The sequence below is a fragment of the Sinohyriopsis cumingii genome, chromosome 7, assembly GCF_028554795.1.
Source record: "Sinohyriopsis cumingii isolate HCF-2022 chromosome 7, ASM2855479v2, whole genome shotgun sequence".
NCBI classification, from domain to species: Eukaryota; Metazoa; Mollusca; class Bivalvia; order Unionida; family Unionidae; genus Sinohyriopsis; species Sinohyriopsis cumingii.
This window is the reverse complement of record NC_142967.1, coordinates 129,572,152-129,595,773: the sequence shown is the minus strand read 5'-3', so window position 1 is coordinate 129,595,773 and position 23,622 is coordinate 129,572,152. Positions and strand designations below refer to the sequence as shown.

The 23,622-nt window shown below is 35.4% G+C and overlaps 1 protein-coding gene and 1 long non-coding RNA gene across 6 annotated transcripts in view; both read right to left on the bottom strand.

The window, feature by feature from the left end:
• LOC149796113 (uncharacterized) overlaps window positions 1-23,293 on the bottom strand; it is a 62,153-nt gene extending 38,860 nt beyond the window's left edge. For 2 of the 4 annotated variants that reach the window (XM_089966037.1, XM_089966038.1), the window contains exon 1: window positions 12,407-12,979. In XM_089966037.1, the coding sequence (XP_089822163.1) occupies window positions 12,407-12,415 (9 nt within the window). In that variant the 5' untranslated portion in view covers window positions 12,416-12,979. Of the gene's footprint in view, window positions 1-12,406; window positions 12,980-23,156 lie in introns of those variants that run through there. The other 2 variants (XM_089966036.1, XM_089966035.1) reach the window with 2 other exon arrangements.
• On the bottom strand, window positions 16,662-21,270 carry LOC149796114 (uncharacterized). 2 transcript variants are annotated; one of them, XR_016422166.1, is made up of 2 exons: window positions 21,077-21,270; window positions 16,662-16,982 (listed from the first exon to the last, which is right to left on the bottom strand). It is a non-coding gene; the product is annotated as an uncharacterized LOC149796114 (long non-coding RNA). The 2 variants fall into 2 exon arrangements; XR_016422167.1 differs by lacking the exon at window positions 16,662-16,982 and adding an exon at window positions 17,639-17,912.
• Window positions 23,294-23,622: the final 329 nt, after the last annotated feature.

Genomic DNA, 23,622 nt, shown 5'->3' with positions numbered 1-23,622 from the left:
AGTGGCCCCGTGTTTCGCAATTCCGGTTTTCCCATTACTGCGCATTTGTTAGTTTTAATAGAGATGCGTTGAGAGAGATTTGTCAGTTTTGGACTTTTTACACTGATGTCAAGTTATTTTGTTGTAGCCAGATTTTGTTATAATTTTCTTCAGTTGGATTTCAAAAGGATTCGTTCATTTTTTTCTGCAAACACAATCAAGTGGCTCTGTGTTTCGCAATTCCGGTTTTCCCATTACTGCGCATTTGTTAGTTTTTATAGATAAGCGTTAGAGAGAGATTTGTCAGTTTTGGGCTTTTTACACTGATGTCAAGTTATTCTGTTGTAGCCGGATTTTGAGTTATAATTTTCTTCAGATCAGTTGGATTTCAAAAGATTTTTTTTTTCCCTCTGCAGATATTTTGAGAAGTGCTCACACTGAAATTTTGGAAAGACATTCTTACAAATTTAATTTGGATTTCCAACACCAGAGTCTTATTTGTATTTCTACAAGGAACTGTAGTTGAGCACAGTACTGACTACAGCATATGTCATCGTCATCCATCTTGGATTTTCAATCAGGATTCGAACTTGAAATTATTAGAACATTTATTACTCGGAGTTTTGAAATATAATTCTTGGGTTATTTTTTTTTTTTTTTTTGATTATTCTTGGATCATTTTTGGATTTGATTCTTGAAATTTAAGTTCTTTTTTTGTCATTTGTACAGAATTTTTCCAGGGAAATAAATTATTTGTTAAATTTTAAAAAGCTTATTGTTTTCACTTTTTCTGTGTTACTGTTTATTTGAGTCTAAACATGTAGCATATAAATTGAGCCCTCGTCCTTGGATAGTTTCGTTTTGGCTAAAATATTTCAGAAACCTTTGTGTTTTTTGAAATACGAATCCCCCTAGTTTTTGAAATCTTTAGTGAGTTCGACAAGCTTTTCTAAAATGGTATCAAAAGTGGAAATCTTTCTTTCAAATCCTTCCCATGAACAATTAGATCTTTTCAAAAAAGATGAATTGATTCAACTTGCCAGAAAATACGATCGTTATGAGGTAAAGGCTACCTTAAAGAAACAAGACATAAAAAAGATTTTGGTCCAATATTTGGTAGAAAAGAATATTTTGGATAAAAGTGCTTTGGTTTCGATCAGTAAGTCTGCATCATACTGACATTAAAGTAAATGTTATGAACTAAAATTCAAGATGGAATTGGAGTTGAGGAAGCTGGAACTTCAGAAAGATAAAGAAGAAAAACAATTGCAGTTGCAATTGGAAAAAAGAAAAAGAACAAATGAAATTGGAGAAGGAGAAAGAACAAATGAAATTGGAGAAAGAGAAATAACAAATGAAATTGGAGACAGAAAAAAAACTGCAATTACAAGAAAAACAAATGCAATTACAAGCAGAAGAAAAAGAAAGAAAAACAAATGCAGTTACATTATGAGAAAGAGGAGATAGAGACAGGAAAGAGAGAATGAAAAGCAATGGAATTACAAAAAGAACAAATACATTTACAATTGGAGAGAGAGAAGGTAGAGAGGGAACATCAATGTAGAATGAAAGAAATAAAACTGGCTAGTGAAAAACACATTCATACTTCAAATTCAGATTTAAGTTTTGATCTTGCAAAGAACATTAGGTTAGTACCCCCTTTCAGAGAAAGAGAAGTAGATAAATATTTTACTCGTTTTGAAAAAGTTGCTGAAAATCTGAAATGGCCAAGGGAGCATTGGACTCGATTATTACAATGTGTACTCACTGGTAAGGCTAGTTATATTTACAATTCACTGTCGGTTCACCAAAGTGGTGACTATGATACAGTTAAAGAATGCATCTTAAGGGGTTATGAGTTAGTCACTGAAGCTTATCGGCAAAAATTTAGAAACTACAGAAAAGACGCTAGACAAACTCATGTCGAATTTGCTAGAGAAAAAAAGCAGTTATTTGATAGATGGTGCTTAGCCAAGAAAGTTGAAAACGATTATGAAAGTCTCAAGCAACTGGTATTACTTGAAGAATTTCAAAACTGTGTCCATAGTGACATTATGACTTATCTTGACGAGCACAAGATCGAAACTTTGGAAAATACTGCTCGTACCGCTGATGAGTATGATTTAATTCATAAAGTTCCTTTTGAAGAAAAGAATTCTGCTCAACAGCCTTCTGGCAGAAAAGTACTTCAGCCTAATACAAGCCCTTCTAAAAGTCAAACTGGCATAACTTATAAAAATCAAACTTCAGAGAAGCTTGATTCAAGATCCTTGTCTCTTCCTACGTGTACCTATTGCAAGAAAAAAGAACACGTTATTTCTGCATGCTACAAATTGAAAAATAGGCATCAGAATCAAGACCAAGCTATTGCAAATGCTCTTATTCCTAACAGGTCAAGGTCACGGGCATGTATTGAAAGCAATATATTTGTTGGGTCTAACAAACCCAAGTCTGATTTGATTATGGAGAATTATGAGGGAGTTAACACATAAAGATCGCCTGCCTTGTTTGCGTTCGAAAAGGAACGTCAAAAAGTTGTCAGAGAAATTGAATGGAGTCTATCATCTTGGGGACCAGTTTGTTCGATGGAGAGCATCGATGGAGAAGTCGGAACTGTCATTCGACAGTGTGTGTGTGTGTGTGTGTGTGTGTGTGTGATACTGAAACGCTGATATTGTTGTGACAGGTAGGCCCGTGTCTGCGATAACAACGTAACTAGAGGGCACTTCAGTCGGGCCAAGTTATACCATCATAATATTTTTGTACATAGAGGATATCCCTCTTTACGGGGCACCCATTCTTTTAACTTTGATTGAATAAATTCATGAATAGCGGGAACATTTTATGTCATAACCTGCGCAAAGGAAACCATGGAATAGAGACATTGTTTTGTCGATGGAATTTCAGTCCTTTAAAAGTCTTGACTTTGGAACACTCATTACTAAAATTAGCACCTGATTCTTTGGTGCGGAATTGAAAGCACATGGTTGAAACACATGCAGGTCCAGAAAATGTCGCGGCTCATATCCTTTTCTCTACACAGAAGCTGATATCCAAGTTTCATCTCTACTGATAAATATAGATTTGATCATGAGCACTCAAAAATTTTAAGTTATTTAATTTTTAGCATCATGGTGTTTGCATAGGTTTAGTATGGGAACTGAATTAGTACTGTGAGTCCATAGCATACCCTCCGTCTCATCTTTGACCATAAATGCGTGTCAATTCTCTCCCTTGAGCATATTTGAGGTAGCAACCACAGAGTCTGAAGTTTTATCAATAAAGTACAACGAAATCTGTGACAACACGAAATCACTTTATCTGTGTCATAAATATACATATATTTATAATACATTACGGTGATTTATTGTAAGGTACTTTACTGACAAAATGTCAGACTCCTTTGGTAGCAATGAATATAAATATCGTTGCTACCGCAACCTGTAACCATCAGTTTTTTGTTATTGTTACTGCTACAAAATAGTATAAAACCTGTTTGATACCTTTGGATATGTAATTAATGTAGCAGTAAAAAATCGATTAATACAAATTTATACTTGTATCTTCACAGATGAGATGTGTTTGCTTTCTGTTTGAAGAATATGACCCTCCCCCCCACCCGCGCGCGCACACACACACACACACAAACCCTGTAATAATTTAAAAGAAACTTTTGAAGTTTTTAAGGTTACTCACAGCTCAGGCTGTTGTAGCATCCATACCCGCTGCATAAACATCTTCATCTGTCTATATATATATATATATATATATATATATATATATATATATATATATATATGTAGTACTGTATTTAACTTTTATAAGGAAATATTAGAGAAAAATAAATATTTTATGTAAACTTACAGTCACAAAAAAAATATTTTTAGATGAATTACTCTAAACAAATTCTCATACATGTAGGTATTTAAAAGGAATCAATACTTGGATTGTCTTGTTACATTATCCTTATAGACTTCTTTTTAAAAGTAAGGAGGCAGATGTTACCAATCCCTTTTGTTTTTCACTTTCACATGAATAAAACATGAATAAAAACAAGCTTTACACATAATTTGGCTTTTGGATTGGACATACACTCATAATGGTAAATTCTGAGCAATCTGCAAATTCTGGATTGGCCGAGGCACATTTCCTCAAAATTTCCTTTTATATACCACATACATTTGCAAATTATGCCTCAAAAACAGTCTGGTTATATTCTCTAGTGATTGTTTCATTAATTAACAAAAAAAAACATTCCAATACTGGATTTGTTTTCAATATACATGTATACACTGTACATAAAATGCTCACTTTTTTGGAAAATACTTTATTTTTCTGCAGGCAATAAAATCAGTAGTATGCACTTGCTATGAGCAAAAACTATGAAAAGGAATATACTTTATTTGCTAATTTGTTATTTCTGATGCTTTGACCGTCTCAAAAATACCATATTTATTAACCTGAGATGAAATTTTAAATTTGGCCTGTCATCGCGGCAAATGGGATTTTCCGATTAATTTTGGACACGTGATATCTAGCGGTTGTTTACAGATGTAGAGCTGTAGCCAGTAAGGACGAAAATATCTTATAGCACAATTTCCTCGAAAATGTCTACATTTTTTTTTAAAGTTTACATCGAAAGCAAAGGAACATCATTTTTGGTAAAATGCATGCGATTCCGTTGATCATCATATACAAAACTCCAGTCGAACTTGCTATACCTGCATTGGCTTTGATTACAAAATATATTCAGTGTATCGTCTGATGTTTGATGATTATAGATTATACATGTCCTTACAAGGTTATGGTTGCAATTTCATTCCATTGTAGCCAGTATGGACCAAAACTGACAAAATGTTGCTTATGATCATACTTCTCATACGAAAATAAGAATACAATAACCGTTAAACTTTCTTGAAATCAGTAATATTTCAATGATACTAATAACTATATTAATAGTAATTATTATATTTATATTTCTTTGCCCGCATTGCATTTAAAATTCATATAATGTTAAATAATAATTGTTTTTAATTTGTAATGTTGTCATTCATGGATTTCCACTTTACTTACATTTGTGTGGTCGATGTAATCGTTGAATCCTTTCGTTAATTGTGAAAATATTCTGCCAGTACAAGTATAGACATTCCTTCTCATAGGTAAGTTGTAATTTATGTTTATTATAATACCATGCGCTTCGATTGACAATTTTTTTTATTTTTTTTTACAGTAATATAAAGAGAGAAAGTCATTGAAACTTTCAGATTAAAAGCAACAAGCAAAACAGCTTTAATATGTACCGGAAAGAACATTAAGTACCACAATAATACAGCGTTCCAGGCTGAAACTTATTTTGAGTATCAGGAAAGACAACTCTGTCAGGGCTATGCCTTAGGAGTAAATTTATGCTTCCTATTCTGTGAATATATGATAATTAATCACCACAGTCGTCATCATTATCATCTTTAACAACAATATCATCACCACCACCAGAAGAAGCAGCAGTAGAACAGAACATGAATTATGTTAAAATGTTGAGAATGACTCGTAAGAGCCTACTGTACGTGTATTACTCTGCGTCATTTTCTAAGTACAAAATTATTAACCAACAATTAATTAATTAATTAATTAATGGTAGTCTCTCGAGTCGAGGAAGACAAGTTGTGCGATCTCATTCAACGCTGGACGCTCATGTAGCTCCTGAGTCCAAATTCCGATGCACACAGGCGGTTGCAGGTGGGGCATGGGACACCGGTGGTTGGTGGTATTTGTGATAGTTCTGTGACATCTCTCCTGAGTTGCAGCAAGACGCTGGCGGCGGTCATCCTCGAAGGTGGAACAGGCTTTTCTGGTCAGTGCTCGCCAATGGCTTCTGCCTAAGGCAGCGAGCTCGAGCTGGCGGGGTTGGAGGTCTGTCCATTTGATGTTCATCTTGAGGTTGTCTTTGTACCTCTTATGAGGGCGGCCTTGGTTTCGGTTTCCCTGGGCTAGCTCGCCATAGAACAACTGCTTTGGGATTCTGCTTTGATCCATGCGGATGACATGGCCAGTCCAACGAAGCTGGGCCTGGATTAGTTTGGCTTCGATGCTTGTTGTGTTGGCTCTGTCAAGGACATCCTGGTTGGTGATTTGGTCCTGCCACTTGATCCGCATAATGGATCTCAGGGAGCGCTGATGGAATTGTACCAACTGACTTATATGTCTTCGGTAGAGTGTGCACGTTTCACAGCCATACAAGAGAGACGTGAGGACAACTGCATTGTACACTTTCATCTTTGTTGACAGGCGTATGTCCTTGTGCTGCAAAACCTTGGTTCGAAGTCGTCCGAGTGCTTGACTGGCTTTTTGGATCCTCGCAGAGATTTCTTTGTCCAGGGAGCCGTCACTAGATTTTGTGATGCCAAGGTATTTCAAACTGTCCACATTCTTCAGCTGCGTGTCACCAATGGTGTTACAGGGTTGTGAGGGGACGGTGGTTGGGGCGGGCTGGAAGAGGACTTCTGTCTTTCCTAGGCTGATTGTGAGTCCAGATAAGCTGGAGGCTTCAGAGAATCTGTCCATGATTGCCTGTAGGTGAGTCTCGTCATGGGCCATGAGGACACAGTCATCTGTAAAAAGTGCTTCATTGATGAGTCTTTCTAGCGTCTTTGTTTTTGCAGCTAGGCGACGGAGATCAAACACTGATCCATCCAGGCGATACCTAATGTAGATGCCAATGTCAAGGTCACGGATGGCATGGAACAGTACCTGTGCGAAGAAGAGGTTGAAGAGTATTGGAGCAAGTACACAGCCCTGTTTGATACCATTAGATATTGGGAATTTCTCAGAGGGCTCACCGTCTGAGAGAATCTCTCCAGTCATGTCAACGTGGAGGAGCCGAATGAGGTTGGTAAACTTCTGAGGACAACCAAGTCTCTTGAATACTACCCACAGTGTGTCTCTGTTGACTGTATTAAAAGCCTTTGTCAGGTCCACGAAGACAGCATACAGATTCGTGTTCTACTCAAGGCACTTCTCTTGGACTTCTCTCACTGCGAAGATCATGTCAACGGTGCTGCGGTCTGGGCGAAAACCACAATGAGACTTGGGGAGGTTATCTTCTGACACTGCTGCAATAAGCCTGTTGAGGATGATGCGAGCAAGTATTTTGCCAGCTATGGACAGCAGGGAGATGCCTCTGTAGTTACTGCAGTCCACAAGTGTGCCTTATTTTTATAGACAGTCATGATTGATGTGTCCCGGAGGTCGTTTGGCATCTCTTCTTCTGTCCAGATGCTGATTAGCACATCGTGGAATGCCTCCAGAGTCTGTTCACTGAGAGCCTTGTACACCTCTGCTGGGATACCATCCTTTCCAGGTGCCCTGCCACAGCTAATTTGTTTCATGGCCCTCCTCAACTCCTCCATCATTGGTGGAATATCCAGTTGGTCGTGCGTTGGCTGCTGGGGTATTTGGTCAAGAACAGATTGGCTGACCGATGAGGGCATTTTTAGGAGCTGACTAAAGTGTTCTTTCCATCTTCCTTAATGCCATTCTTGTCCTTTATTAGTGCAATGCCATCTGCGGCAAGCAAGGGTGCAGAGCTGGACTTTGCGTGGCTGAAGATTGACCTGATGGCATTATAGAACTCTTTGGAGTTGTTAGTGTCAGCATAGCTTTGCACTTCATCGGCTTTCTTTTCCCACCAATGGTCATGCATCTTGCAGATTTCCCTCTGAGCCTCAGCTTGATATAATTTGAAGTGGTCTTTTTTGTTGATGGAGTTTGTGTCATTCTGCCAGTCCATGAATGCTTTGTTCTTTCTGGCAAGCAGATCTTCAGTGGCAGGTAGAGGGTAGCCGACGGGCCTCAAAAAACCCTCGGTGACTTAGGAGCTTGCCTATCCTTGCATTCTTGCATTCAAAGCCAGTTTCGTCAGACTGAGCGGAAGAGATCAATTGAGTGATCCAACGGCCACGAAGGCGAATATGCAAACGTTTTGTGGAGAGCGCAGAGTATGACAAGGCACGAAAGACGTCACAGCCATCCAATGCAGCCAAAGTAGTCCCCAGCCATGACGAATCTTCGTACCACTGAGTTCTAACTACCAAGGCCAAGAGAGTGAGGCTGTCTCTGTGCAAAGGCTGTTTCACTTAAATCTCCTTCACGCACAGGTTATGTTGTGATGATGATTAACGAACAACTCTACTATTTAACAACATCTACAAGAAGAAAATGAAGCCTACATTTTCTTTACAAAATATAAATATAAATTATTTACTTGATGTTTCAAGAGACACAAAGAAGGACTAAAAAGTATAATTTCGTACTTGAATCACTATATGAACTTAAATGCATGCATAGTAATTGCAATTAATGATTAACTATTTTTGTCAGATTATGGAACGATATACGTCCATTGATACGGCGATCAAATTTCTCTGCTTGGGCTTTCAGAATTGGGCCAGAAATTGGAACACCTTCTGAGCGAGCTTGTACAAACCATTGGTACAAAGCTGAATCTAGGACATTGTCATTAGCTAACTTAACCCTTTTACGCTGTAAACCAGTTTCCTCTTCAAGAATGTTGGGTAGACTACGGAGCTTTCCTTCATCTGTTTTCCACCCTCGCAAAGTGGACTCGCTGATTCCTAGATCTCTGGCAAGCTGAGTTTGTTGCTTGCCCTTCTTTAGTTGATCTAGGGCATACAGTTTCTCTTTAGCAGAAAATGACTTGCGTTTTTGAACTTGCTTTTCCATAACAGTAAAATATTTTTTTATATAAGCAAACAACGTACACAGATAAAGCTCGATAACTAAGTAATGAAGGCCTGCAATGGTTACGAATCACTTTTTATATAAAACAAAATTAAGCTGAACGGATGTACAATTTCATACCCTTTTAATTTACAGATAATAAAGTGGATATTATTTACTTTCAACTGTTTGTTGTTTGATCACACCGCCAAGCACAGCATACATGTTGGCGGCTTTCGTCCTTTGATGTTTATTAAATTGTGCGACTCTTGTATCAACCACAGCTTTCTCTGCTGCTTGGCTGTGATTGCAGTTAAATAAGAAGCCCATGTCGGCTATTGTTTGAGCAACGACTGTATACAGAATTCATGGAAGACAATCACAAAGACAATTTACTGGCTTTACTCATGGATCCATAATAAGTAACACTTCCGATAATGTTTACTTCGGCTTAACAATTCAAAAACCTAATGAAACCAGTTTTCTCTTCTAGAGTAGAATACGGAGCTTCACCACAACCTGTTCAAATTGATAAATTTCAGAAGCCAAGCGTTGTACACACTATTTCTCGTACGTTATATATATCGTATTATTTTAGAATTCATACACGATCACTTCTCCAAAATCACTTAAAGAACCTGGATAAATTGTTAAGTTTCGATCGTTTATTATTAAAAGTCATACGCGAATTCTTCCACCAAATTATAATAAACGTTTTACACACTATTTCTCGTACGTTAAACAAATATTTTCACGGTCCGATAAAAATACACGTAAATGAATTTCAAATTTCAGGAACCATGCCACGATCATATTATTTTAAAAGTCACAACTAATCTCATGCCCAAAATGAAGTTAATTTCTTGTTTTGTTTTTTTTACTTTTCTCCAAATTTTTTTTCTCCATGTGTGAATGAATATACGAAATTTCGGGAGCCATGCTACGACCGCGTTATATCCGAATTCGCGTTATGGCGGGGCGCGTTATAGCGGGGTTCCACTGTACTGTGATTTTAATTTCAGCATTGCAAAACCGCAAATCTTCTTCCCGTGTCTTGAAAACAGAGTTCTCGTTGTTTTACATGTATATGTAATGGTCATTTGGGGTTTTAGGTGACAGTCGTTTCCTACCTAAAAGGATTGTCATTAAAAACCCGTTCATGTATATGATCCAATATAGTGCACTGTCTCTCGAGTAAAAAAATGGCCTTTTCAAATACTGACTATTTATTGACGGATTTTAACTTATCATTAATAACATCAATGCTTTGAAGAAAAATGTTCTAAAAAATGCATGCTACTACTACATGCTAAAAGGAAAGAGAAATATGTTCTAGACTGAAATAACTCATTGTGAATAATAATTTGACAGATACTTTTAGACAAAAACACCCTAATAAAAGAGAGTATACATATACATACCAAAATGAACAATCCAGAACAGACAGGGCTTACATTAATAAAAGACTTACACATAATTTAATTGATAGTAAAATCTTAACTTTACAAATTGCAGACCATAAACCAATAGAAATAATCTTAAAAATAAAAAAGCAAAACAACTGGGGCAAAGGATCCTGGAAAATGAACAACTCTATCTTGGACCTCCTCAAATATAAACAAAAAATTATTAACTTACTACAAAATATAGATGATCAGTATGCATATTACTGTTGGGAGGAAATTAAAAAAGAAATAACCAAAAAATACTCTAAAATGATTCAAAAAAATAATCAATTAGTCAAAGAAGAATGTGAAAAAATAACTGAAGATCCAAACATACCAAATGAACGAAAAGAAATATCCAAGAAGGTATTGAAACAAATAGAAGAACATAAAGTAAAAAGTATAAAAGTTAGAGCAGGGAAATATGACTCCCTATATAACACAGGGAGAAGTATATATGCCAAAGAAGAACTAAGAAAAGCTACAGAAAGAAACATTTCAAAATTGAAGGACAATGACATAATTCTTGAAAGACAAAAACCTATTTTAGATTATATACATACATATTACAAAAATTTATATACATCTCAAAATATTAGTGAAGAACTAATTAATAGATACTTAGAAAAAATACACCTACCAAAAATTGATAAAGAAACCAAAGAAATTTGTGATACTCTTATAATAGAAATTGAAATCTCAACAGCTATAGACCAAAAAGTATTAAATAAATCCCCATGTTCAGACAGCATTACTGCTGAATTTTATTTAAAAAAATTAAAATATTTTTAATCCCAATTTTAAACAACATCTACAATACATCTTTTGCTTGTAGTGAAATGACAAATTCCATGAAGAAAGGGATCATTACTCTATTATTTAAAAATAAAGGCTCACCAGAGGATATCAAAAACTGGAGACCCATTTCATTGCTAAATTTAGATTACAAAATACTTAGTAAAATTTTAGCCAATAGAATAAAAGAAACTACGGAAGAGATAATAAACCCCCAATAAACATGTGGCAGGGAAAATAGAGACATTTTAAATAACACACTTTCAATCAAATCTATTTTAGATTACATGGAATCCAATAAGATAGGAGGGGCTCTCATACTGTTTGATCAGGAGAAAGCCTTTGATAGAATAGAAATAAATTATATCATGAAAGTTCTTAAAAAATTTGGTTTTGGCCAAGGCTTTATTAATTGGATTTTAACACTATACAATGACATAAGCTCCCAAGTTCAAACTAATGGGGTAAAAACTAAATCATTTAAAATCTCAAGGTCAGTGAGGCAAAAATCAATGTTACTATATGTATTAGGCATAGCAGCATTACAAACAGCAATTCAACAAGATGAAAAAATAAAGGGAATTAAGATACCTAACATAAATACTGAGTGCAAAACCTTTCAACATGCTGATGATTGTTCTAATATTATAACCACAAAATCATCATACTTTCACCTTATCAATCAATACACCAACTCTGGAAAAGCCTCAGGTTCCCAAATAAATACAAATAAAACTGAAATTCTTTTAATTGAAAATTGGAAAAATAACTCATATGGGTTACCTAATGAACAAATAAGACACCAAGTTAAAGTACTGGGAATTATCATGGGAAAAGATTATAAAATACTTAAAACCTTAGTTTTGCCCACAAGATCCAAATTGCCAAATCATACCTATTTAATTCAATTTCGTATGAATTCAATGTTAAAGATTTTGAGAAAATTTATTTAGATAAAATGGAATCAAAAATACTGAAATTTCTTTGGAATAAGGTATATAAAATATCCAAAGATACCTGACAAAAAAAACCTGAGCTGGGAGGGCAAGGCCTTCCCAGTTTAATACAAACACAGCAAACTAATATAATGCACAGACTCAATAGTTTAACCACTAAACCCAAATATTTTTGGCAGGGTTTATACATTTACTGGTTCGGAAAAACAGTACCTAATAAAATTGACATCCAAAGAAGTATAAACTTGAAGATGTCAGTTACCCCCCCCCCCATGTACATATAAAATAACACTGACAATCAAAAGTTTCAATCAAACAAAGAAATATGGCAAACTACTGAAAAGAAGGTGATAGAAAAACAAATATCAGACACAACCAATTACAAACCTAACAATATTAAAACAAAAGTAACAAATGTAGATTGGCCAAGTATTTGGAAACACTGTAAAGGGATTAAGGAGCCTAATAAGCAAGCAAACATCTACCAATACTTACATAATGCATGGTGGGCTGATGAAGAAGCACACCACAGAAATATCATACCTCATATATCTAAATGTTTCCTTTGTAAAATTGCAACAGACAGTAAAAGTCATATAATATTAGACTGCACATACATCACTAATCATAGACAAAAATTGATAAATAAAATTATTAGGAAACAGGGCAACTTTAATCCACTTCAACTACTTTATACTGACCAAATTAACGACAAACAACTACATGTATACAATGAAACAATAAACATCATATTTATGGCAATTAATGAAAGAAGGAAAAAGAAAGGATATTAAATCTCTAAAAACAGTCTGGAGAGCCTAAAGGCTAGTTTACAAAACACCAGACTTACATTTTATTCTAGGATGTTTTCCATCACGTCCGCATGATGGAAGATTTCAATCCTGTTCTAGCTGCCAGCTAGTACACAATTATAGAACCAGGAAGCAAATATTAGGCGACAAAACACACATTTTTCTTCCTTTCTCAAAGAGGATAAATACAACTGTGAATTATAAGAATTCGCCGACGTAGCCTCTCTAAAACATGTTTTAATACATGTATTACAAAAACTACTTCTTCTTCAACAACTTAAAGAAAACTAATTTTGGAACACTTTTTGAGAATTTAATGGCGGAGTATAGTGATGGGAAGGTCATAACTGACACCTCAAAAGGACCCACACTGACACCTCCATTAATAACCAGAAGAAAACAACAAAATATGATTTTATTCAAAAAGATTTACTCAAGACGGAGAATTCCTTTTTGTCTTCATAATTCCAAATTAAATATTAAAATTCCAATTGAAGAAGAAAAAAAAGAAAGAAAAAAAATCATGATGGACCCGCACTAGGGATGTCAATATTGACTCCTGTAAAGGACCCTAATTTGTGAGCCTCCCATGACTTAATATTATATATATATATATATATATATATATATATATATATATATATATATACATTTTTACATCAACCAATTTTGTATAAATTAAAAATAGTGGAAGAGCACAACAAGGGAAAAGTCATCACCTGACACCTAAAAAGGACCCAAATGTGCCTCTTCACTATAAACACAAAAAGGAAAAACAAATAAAACTTGATTTTCAAAATCTTACATATTCAACCTTACAATCTTTGGAAATATTTTAACTTTGGATCATATTGGATCTTAAGGAATACAGAACAAGAAATAGTCTTCTTGGAAAGATATGATGGAGGGTTCAAGCAGAGAGTATAATAAAGATTCTGCTCTTGGACTCTCCATCATAATACAAATATTCAAAATTCAATACAAAATTCCAAACAAATTACTGGACGTATCTTTGAGCAAAAAGATAAAAAGTCCGGTATATATGATTCAACGATGTAAATGAACATCCTGCCTTCAAATAGTGAATGTTGAGTCTAAATACAATAGAATCAAACCAACAAATCAAAAACAAGGATACATCCCATGGTCAGTATAGCGCCACGGCGTAAAACAATAGAAAGCACTATAACAAATCTAACTTATACTTCAGATAATAAGATATGTATATGCTTTTTAACAATTTATAAATATATTAATGAGTAATTACATGGTATAGCTTTCAATTTGCCGGGAACTGTACCAAAATGTTTTAAAATGAATAAAGAATACAAAATAGAATAATGAGTGGTTGAAAGTTTTCAATCACGTCCGTGCCAGCAACGATTTCAATTGATTTTTCTTGTCAAGCTCCATTATGGACAAATGACTATCCAATAATCAGACCATGGTTGAGATTTCAAGCAGAAGGTCAAATTTAACTCCCTACAAGGGATCTGCAAATGGAACCTCAGCCACAAACTCTGAATTATAGACCAAAAAGTAAATAAAAACTAAACAAATTATTCATAATGCTTCAAATGAATAAAGAGTACAAAAAAGAATAACGCGTGGTTGAATGTTTTCAATCACGTCCGCGCATACAATGATTTCAATCTGTTTTCTATATCAAGCTCCATTAAGGACAAATGACTATTTAATAATCAGATAATGGTGAAGGTTTCAAGCAGAAGGTCAATCTTGACTCCCTATAAGGGATTTGCACATGGAACCTCCGCCATAAAATATGAATTATACATTAAGAAGGTAAACCAAACCCAAAAAGATTATGATGTTATCATCACATCCATGCAAAAAGAATTCAAACATAATTAATTCAACCATATGCTATGGAATAAAACAACTAAAACTTAATTAATATGGACTTCTTCATTTAAGCTCGCATAATGAGGAAAGACTATCCTTATTTGACAAACACAAGTGCTAAGGCACAATCAATTAAAAACTAAAACAACAGAATAATCTTTCCACCACTATGTGTGGAAAAAAGTTCCAATACATTATATGCCTAGGCATATACAGACGCATAACATACACTCAAAAAACAAAAACACAAACTCAAACAGTTTTTTTGGGGGGGATATAGATAGAAACGAAAGACTTGAAAAATTTGAAATACCTATGCTGTCTGACATCAAACATACGCATACAAGATATATCTCTTAATAAAAACTAAAATACATAACAAAAAATGAACATTTGTCTCTGGCAAACTCACTTTCAAAAATAAATTAAGGGAAAGGGAAGAAAATTAGCCCAGGGCTTAATAGCCTTTGGGGTAATAGTACAACCCTAAATCCGAAGCAAAGTTGGTAGAAATCAGGCCCACTGTCAGCCCAGACAAAGGGAAGAATGTATACCATAATGCTTCCTTCTGGGATAAATAATAAAAATTAAAAAAAACTAAATATTTGATGGATAAAAAAGAAATCAACCCTGCAAAAATGTTATATCACATTATTGTTTTCTGAACAATAACACTAACAGACCTCCAATGGAGACAGGGGAAACCCACACAAAAACACACTTTTAGAGAATAACAGGGTGTCACTCTAAAGTCCTAACCAGCTCTATATGCTGGGATGGGGCTTAAGGGTGTCAACAGAGAAGAAGTTAATTACTGGGACCCACATGACTGTGTACCAGATCAGATTATATTGGAATAAAAGGTTGGGGATCCTGGGATGGGAAAAAAATGTTCAATCTCTACAAGTGGGAAATTCTAATCCTGGGATGATGTATGCATCTGCTTTATGAGCTGTGAACTTACCCAGAGAATAATCACCAGAACAGGCAGATCTGTAGAAAAAAGCAACTCTTTTGTTCACACCTGTATGATGATATTTGTCAACTATCGCTGGCTATTGGTAAACTTTACAAAAGAGCAGTTTTATAAATGGCAATTATTCCTGTTATTAAACCGTTGGAATTTGAAGATATTTCTACTTTTTATGGTTGCTGTTTATACACTCTTTATTTAATCTGCCTTTTTTCAAAGTTGCCAAACAAAAAGAAAATGTGGTTTTGTTACAATGGTCCAAAATAAATCACAAACCATTTTAGGTTTTTATGCAAGGCTGCCAGTAGCTATGAACAGTTTTTGGTGAAATGTCTGTCCTTGTGTTTTGAAAAGATAAATGTAAACGTTTGCAACTGTATACTCATATAATACATTTTTTGTGAAAAACGATATTATATTTCATAATCCTTATCTTCTGATTTCTGTTAATATGTATTTTATCCACATCACAGAATCTTGTAGGTGTGTAGTCTATGAGAAGTAATCTACTTGAAATGTAAAAGTAATGTGGAATATAGAAGGAACATTGCTCTAATAGTGAATGAAAAGTCATTATGAGTTAGCATGAGTAAATTTCTAACACAAGCTCAGAAACTAATATTCTCTTTCAAACAGGTATCATCAGTGCTGTAACAAGGAAAGTGGCAGATGGTCCATCTTTCCTTGCAAGAAGAATAACACATCCCCACTTCTGGGAACTTATTCAGAAAGGCCTTGTCGGTCTACTCAGTATGAGATGGACAATAGAACACAAGCATGATGATCGCAGGAGAATTAGTAGAAACCTGGTGCCTCAAGAACTGCCATAAACTTTTTGTGAAGATCTTTTGATTTTTACATTAGCTACATACAATATGAAATTGTATCTGCTACAGCAGGTTATACTTTACATAATATTTTATAAACAGCAGTTGAAAACAAAGTATAACATAGTATGTAGATTCACTGAAAACATTCTATATTGATTATTTCTGACCTTGTTGCCCACATTATTTATAGGGCTGAAACAGACTAGTTATGGAGAACCTGCATGAAAACATTATTGTATGATGCAGTAAAAAGATAATATTATGTACAGTTACAACAAAACAACGAAATGTCAGTTGTAAACATTTATATACAAATTCTTAAACACAGGAAAGTGTCAGTGTTCATGAGAGTCTACAGGGGAAGAAGTACTGACCATAAGCAACAGGATATTTGTCACGTCAGGTACAACATCAAGGAATTACATGTCTCTGTCCAGACTCCAGCCTACCATGCTGCCATAATATGAACTGCCTATAGGACGTATTTTATTGACACTCATCAGATCAACCTCATTATCATGGACTGTAATATCCAATCTATACATACTGGCTATGGCAAGGACAGCCCCATCCAGGATTAGAACTTGAAAATCCTGAAAAATTATTCCAATTTAATATGATATTCCTAAAATTTAAAATAAAGATTTAAATTGCACAAGGTTTTTATTTTGATATGAGCACTGAGAGTTCCATCACAACTGTAATGGATATTAAAAAAGTTTTTGTTAAGATGAGCATCTCCAAGTATTGTTACATATATAAATATCATGCATTAATTTTTATGATGACAGGTTGTAGGGGTCAAAAGCTAATTTTGTCCAAGGGAGGGGGTTACTTTTGGGATTAAGTAATTTAATTTGAGTGTTTTTATGGCCTTTCAAAGTGTAAAATTTAATCTTGTTGACAAATTTGATGGGATTTGAGTTTAGGTAATGGGTTTCCCTTTAGGAAATTTTGGTTCACCCGATTTCTAATTAGTTGTCTGTAAAAGGACCTGACTTTGTTGACAAGTGGAACATTCTGGAAATGAATATTTGACCCTCATCCTTTTCCTGAAATTATGTCTTAGTCTTGTTTATAAAGGTAGTGAATAACTGAAGTATTATTCCTTTCTTAAATATCTGTTGTGGAGAAAGTCATTTAGTTGTGTTCAATTATTGTGTCCAGCAATATGGGGGGTCTATGAAATGAAAAGCAGTTTAAACATGCACTTTTTGGTCACATATATAGACCTTCAAGGAATGTAATTCACTAAGGTGTGCAAAACACTACTGACACAAAGATATTTGAATCTGTGCATATTATCAAACACTTTTCCCGCTATATCAATACTTGTTTTGCATGACATAAATAAAAATTATCTCATTCATGCCTGCCTTGTATCAAGGATGTGCAGAATTTAGTCAGCTTTATTGTCTTCAGGCTGCACGGCATCTCTTCCTCCTCTTCCCCATCTGGTTCTGGCTCCATGACTCGTCCTTCCTCTCCCTCTTATAGGTCACTCTGTACTTTAGCTTTTCAGTCTGGGTAATAACAAAGTTTCCACACTCAAGTTTATTATAGGGTATGTATCTTCTCTATTAATCATTATAATTGGTTGTCTCAGTAATTAATTTTGATACAACTTAATTTGACAACTAGTGTATTGATGAGTAATTTTCAAACTTTTATAAATATAGTACTAATGGACAGTCACAATTTAACACACCCGAGGTAGTGATTTGATGGAAGTTCTGGACCTGGACTCCTTACTCCAGTCGCAGATTCTAATAACTCCTTTCCTACCCCAAGCAAACTATACTTTAATAATTTGTAAGGTATTAACATGGAGAAGCAAAACAATACACACACACACATTTACACTTGTCACTTTGACTGTCCCGGAAACCCAAACACATAAAAAACTCACAGATTCCATTACTGTTTTCAACCTCAAACAGTCAGTTAACCAACCCACCCATAAACATGGTCACATTTTAGACTGGATTCTTCATAGACCTGATGATAACATTCCACGGTCCTCCCTGGTATCCCATGACCTTGCTTCAAATCACCTCTGCATTATATGCCAAATTGACGTATCAGTCCCTAACCCTCCACCTTTATCTGCTACTAAGAGAAACCTCTGTATGATACATAGAACCAAGCTAATGCACGACATCCAAGCTAACATAACAACTTGCTTACCTCCTACCGCAGAACAACTCGATAACTGCCTGCATTCATTGCTTGACAAACATGCACCAGCTACCAAGTGCAGAGTATCAATTCAAAAGTGTTCTCCATGGTATAGCAGTGTTAGGGACCAGCTTTGCACTGCTAAAAGAGACCGCCATAAAGCTGAGAGGCTTTGGCTTTCCACCAGACTCACTATTCATAAGCAAATCAATTAACTCGCTAAGAAGAATGTCACAAATATAGTCCATGCAGCGAAAAATCAGCCCACTACACTATTAAGATCATGGAAAGTTCCAGCTGCAAAGAGCTCTTCGAGATTATTAACAAGCTACTGTCAAAGAACAAATCTAAACCACTTCCAACTACCTTCTCTCCAGTTGACCTTCCGGACATGTTTGCAAATTTCTTCCATGACAAAGTACAAACCATTAGAGATAAGCTTGCCACCACAATTTCAATTGACTCGTCGTTACTATACAGTTGGGATACAGAATTTGAGCAGCAACCATCAGCAGCATTTGAACCTGTCTCTACGGATTTTGTACGTACAGTCCTGATGAAGAGTGCACCAAAGTCATGTGAACTTGATCCAATTCCAACATCACTGCCGCTTGAGTGCTTAGATCCAGTATTGCCTTCACTAACTGATGTTATTAATACCTCTCTCTCATCCGGGGAATTCCCATCATTTTTCAAAACTGCCATTGTAATGCCTCTGCTGAAGAAACCAACACTAGACCATAACGATTTAAAGAACTACCGCCCAGTTTCTAATCTCCCATTCATGTCAAAAATCTTAGAAAAGGTTGTTCTATCCCAGCTTGTATCTCATCTAAATTCAAACAGTCTTTTTAGCAATGTACAATCTCCATATTGCCCTTGCCACAGTACTGAAACTACTCTTCTAAAAGTAGTTAATGACATTCTCTCTGCATTGGATAGCGGAAAGATTACAGTCCTCACCCTCCTTGATTTGTCTGCAGCAATTGACACAACAGACCATGATATATTACTTCACCATCTCCAGCATGTATTTGGCATTCATAATACAGCCTTACTGTGGTTCAAGTCCTACTTGGTCAACAGGACACAAATTGTATCTGCAAATGGAATACACTCCAGCCCAGTTGATCTATGTTGTAGTGTTCCACAGGGATCTGTTCTTGGACCTGTTCTCTTCATTCTGTACACTCAGTCACTCTTAAGTGTCATAGATCATCATCCAGTGTCTCACCAACTGTATGCTGATGACATCCAAATATACAAATCTAGCCACCCAACTGAAGTTGATGCTACCATCCAAGGTGTAGAGAGGTGCATTTTTGATGTGAAATCATGACATGTAACAAGCTGCAGATGAATGATGATAAAACTGAGACCATTCTGATCCCAACACAAAGACTTTTTCATTCACATCCTTTACCTCAAACAATAAATATCAGCAACACCAACATTAAATTCATACAATCAGTACAAAACCTAGGTGTTACTCTGGACAGTAATCTCACATTGCACCAACACGTCATGAACATTTGCAAGGCTGCATATCTTGAGCTGAGACGCATCAGCGCAAATATTTTTCATCTGATGCCACTAAAACACTTCTGTGTTCATTAGTACTTTCAAGACTGGACTATTGTAACTCAATTCTGTCTGGTTCATCTCAATATCTACTCCAGAAACTTCAAAACACAGCTGCTTGGATCATGCTTAGAGTACCACGATCAGAGCACACCTCCCCGCTGCTCTGTACCCTACACTGGCTATCCATTCAATCCAGAATCAAACACAAAATTTGTTCTCTGTGCGACGTTTCACTGTCAGACTCTAGTCCAACATACCTATCCAACCTCACCCATGTGTACACACCAGCAAGATAATTAAGCTCCTCTTCTGACAATTGTATACTCATTATTCCCACTATGAAAACAAAGTCATATGGACAGCGTTCTTTTGCATACCAGGGCCCAGCAACGTGGAATGAATTGCCAACTGAACTTAGACACAAAGACACAGTGATCACATTCAAGAGGGCTCTCAAAACTCACTTATTTCGACTGCAAGAACAAACTCAAAGACTGAAAAATGTTTCCTACCTTAAATATTCTCAGCATGTTCTTTAATGTTTTCTAATTTCATGGTGTTTGTTTTTATAATCATATCATTATGTTTTTTATCTTATAGGTGTTGTCTAATGTTGTAAAGCGCTTAGAGCTTCTAAAGATGAGGCACTATACAAAGTCCTCATTATTATTATTGTTTGTCTGGTTTATTTTTTTCATTTTTTTTTTAACTAAATGTACAAATTCATTTAAGTAGTTGAAATGTCACTTTCAAATCAACGAATTTGTTGCAATACTTTACAAAGCACGTCAATTTAAATCAATCTCGTACATAAAAACTAATTAAATAAAAGTATGAAAAGTCGTTCTAAATAAATTTCAATAACTCCTCTCAAAACATAAAGTTGGTAGGAAAGGAATTAGAAACAGAAGAATATCGTACTCACCATTGTTGACATGTTGCTCGGTTTGGTTGCGTGGTTGTTTTCTACGTCATCAACTTCAGTGTACAAAATATATAGCACATAATTATGCAAATTTAGGTAACCTTCATTATTCCTGGGATCTGCCAATCACTGCCGAGCACGAGTTTCAAGATGGAGACAGTAGATTCGTTATGATACGAAGATATCTGAGCGCCCGTCTTTCATAATGAGAAACTCTACGTACTTCATATTAAACAAAAATTTCCTTTTTGCATAGTATGTAATCAATTAATGTACAAAAAGTTTCCTTTTTGCATAGTATGTAATCAATTAATGTACATAAAATTCACCCTCAGCTGTACTATTTATTGCACAAGGGCTCGTATCGTTGCTTACAATTGACCTGTCATACATGTACTATATAATAATTATTATAGTTATTATACAGTACATGTATGACAGCAGGACGTCATTTAAACTTTTTTGGGGGTAGACAAACTTGACGGGCTTGTTAATTTTCGTATATAGGCTACAGCAATTTTATAGCACATGCAAATTCGGGGGGGGGGGGGCAATATTTTTCTGAATACAGGATTGAAGATCAATTACAAATATAATCTTCGCTAGCCAAGATTCCGATACAGATAGGGTTACAAATATAAAAGTATTCAAATTTTCAACAGAAGGCAAACTTGTTTCTTGTTAGTACCGCGCGAGTATGACACGACATCCTTTATGGTCCGAAACACAGACATGATTTTTCTCCGTTTTAAAGCGAATTCCGCTTTTCTCCTGACTTGTCTCAGATTTTTTTTTATATAGTCCGTTTTTGTTTGTTTTTTTATTATGTCCGATCCGGGTTTTTCCGTTTTTTTTAAACAGTCTGTTCGGTCCTATTCCGCAACGATCCTTGTAACGTAATCGCTCCATATATTAGTTAAACCACGACTCTCGTAAAGAGTATTCCGATTGGTCAAAAGTTTAAATTCATCCAATGAATCTTCGTGTAAATGAAACTGATGGCAATGGAAAGAAGAAAATGGCGTCCCGAGTTGTTGAGAGAGACCATGACACGAGAAGTTTAGATAAAGGTTTAAAAAATGTATGGAAATGGGCGAAAAGTCGACGGAAATTTAGTTGGTCATTGTATAAGAAAACTGAACGCTCGAGGACTGGCATTTTGTGACCTCTGCAATAAAGATATAAATTACGGAAGTCGTGGTTGGAAGAGAATGGAACAGATGTAGCCCTCTGTCAGAATATGTGCACTGCATGTCGCCAATACAAGCTGGAGTACCAATATAATTGGAGAACAAATTCATGTGACAATAAATATTGTGAAATTATTCAAGTCGAAAATTTTTGGTTAGTTTGTTAGTTTTTCAAATGATTATTTTGTTATATGTTATGATCATAAGTTGCACCCCCAAACCTCCCTTTCAGATTTTCAGCTTTTACATCATTACATATATACCTATTTAAAAAACAAAAGCACAAATGAGATAAAAGATGCGGGATGTCTGCACGACTACATATGTATATAAATAGAAGGATAATACTATGTCGCCTGCCTCCCATATTTACAATGTCGAATGAAGCAACGAAAAATAACGACAACTACAAATCTGCCTTTAACATGGATTTAACAAGCAGTGTAATTTCTATGTACATGTGTGCAAAAGGATATAACTCTAAACTCTCAACATTATGGTAATTTACGGAATTATTCGACAGTTACCGAATAGGATGAGTACGTCACAATATTGTCTGAGGAAATCGACTCGCCCTTAGAGTATGCAACATTATGCCTTGTTAGTAAGGAAAGTCCGTTAAGCATGAAAGCTTCAGAGAATGACAGTGTTAGGGCCATTCTGGTCAGATTCAGGATTGAAATCATAAATCAATGAAATTATTTACTAAGTTATGTCACTTTTGTCACATTAAAGATTTCCGTTTTAGAAATAAGAGGGGGGATACAAACAAACGGGGAGGTATATTTAAACTATAAAAAGTCTTCGTTCGATATTGATCCGTAATTTACAAATAAACATAGGAATTACTAGGCGTAAAGATTGTTTGGAAAAGTAAAAGAATAAAGTACCCTGTGCTTCCTTATTTACTTTTTCAATGGCGTCAAGAATGTCGTTGTTGTCTTCGTTCATCTGTGATGACTCTGAAATCTTTCAAGGAATGTTTACTAGTTAGTGCATTCTGTACGTGTTTGGACGACGATTGACGAAATAGTCTATTTATGTCATTGCTGAAAGGTGTCTATTTATGTCATAGACTGGTGAAACTGGAAAGCACTTTCAGTTATTTTTAGAATGTTACTATTTTAATGCATGTCTGTAGTCGCTAGAAGCAATGCAGAATGTAAGACGGCAATGAATACCTATTTAAACAGTGCAATGAGAACATTCGAGATTTGTGTTAGTCAGGCGAGTTCCAATACAGCTTTGACCTCCGCTTGTAACTTATTTTCGTGGTTAAAACACACCAGCGACGAAGAAATAATTTAACCTCAGATTGACGACACAATATATTTATCAGTACAAATACACAATGTG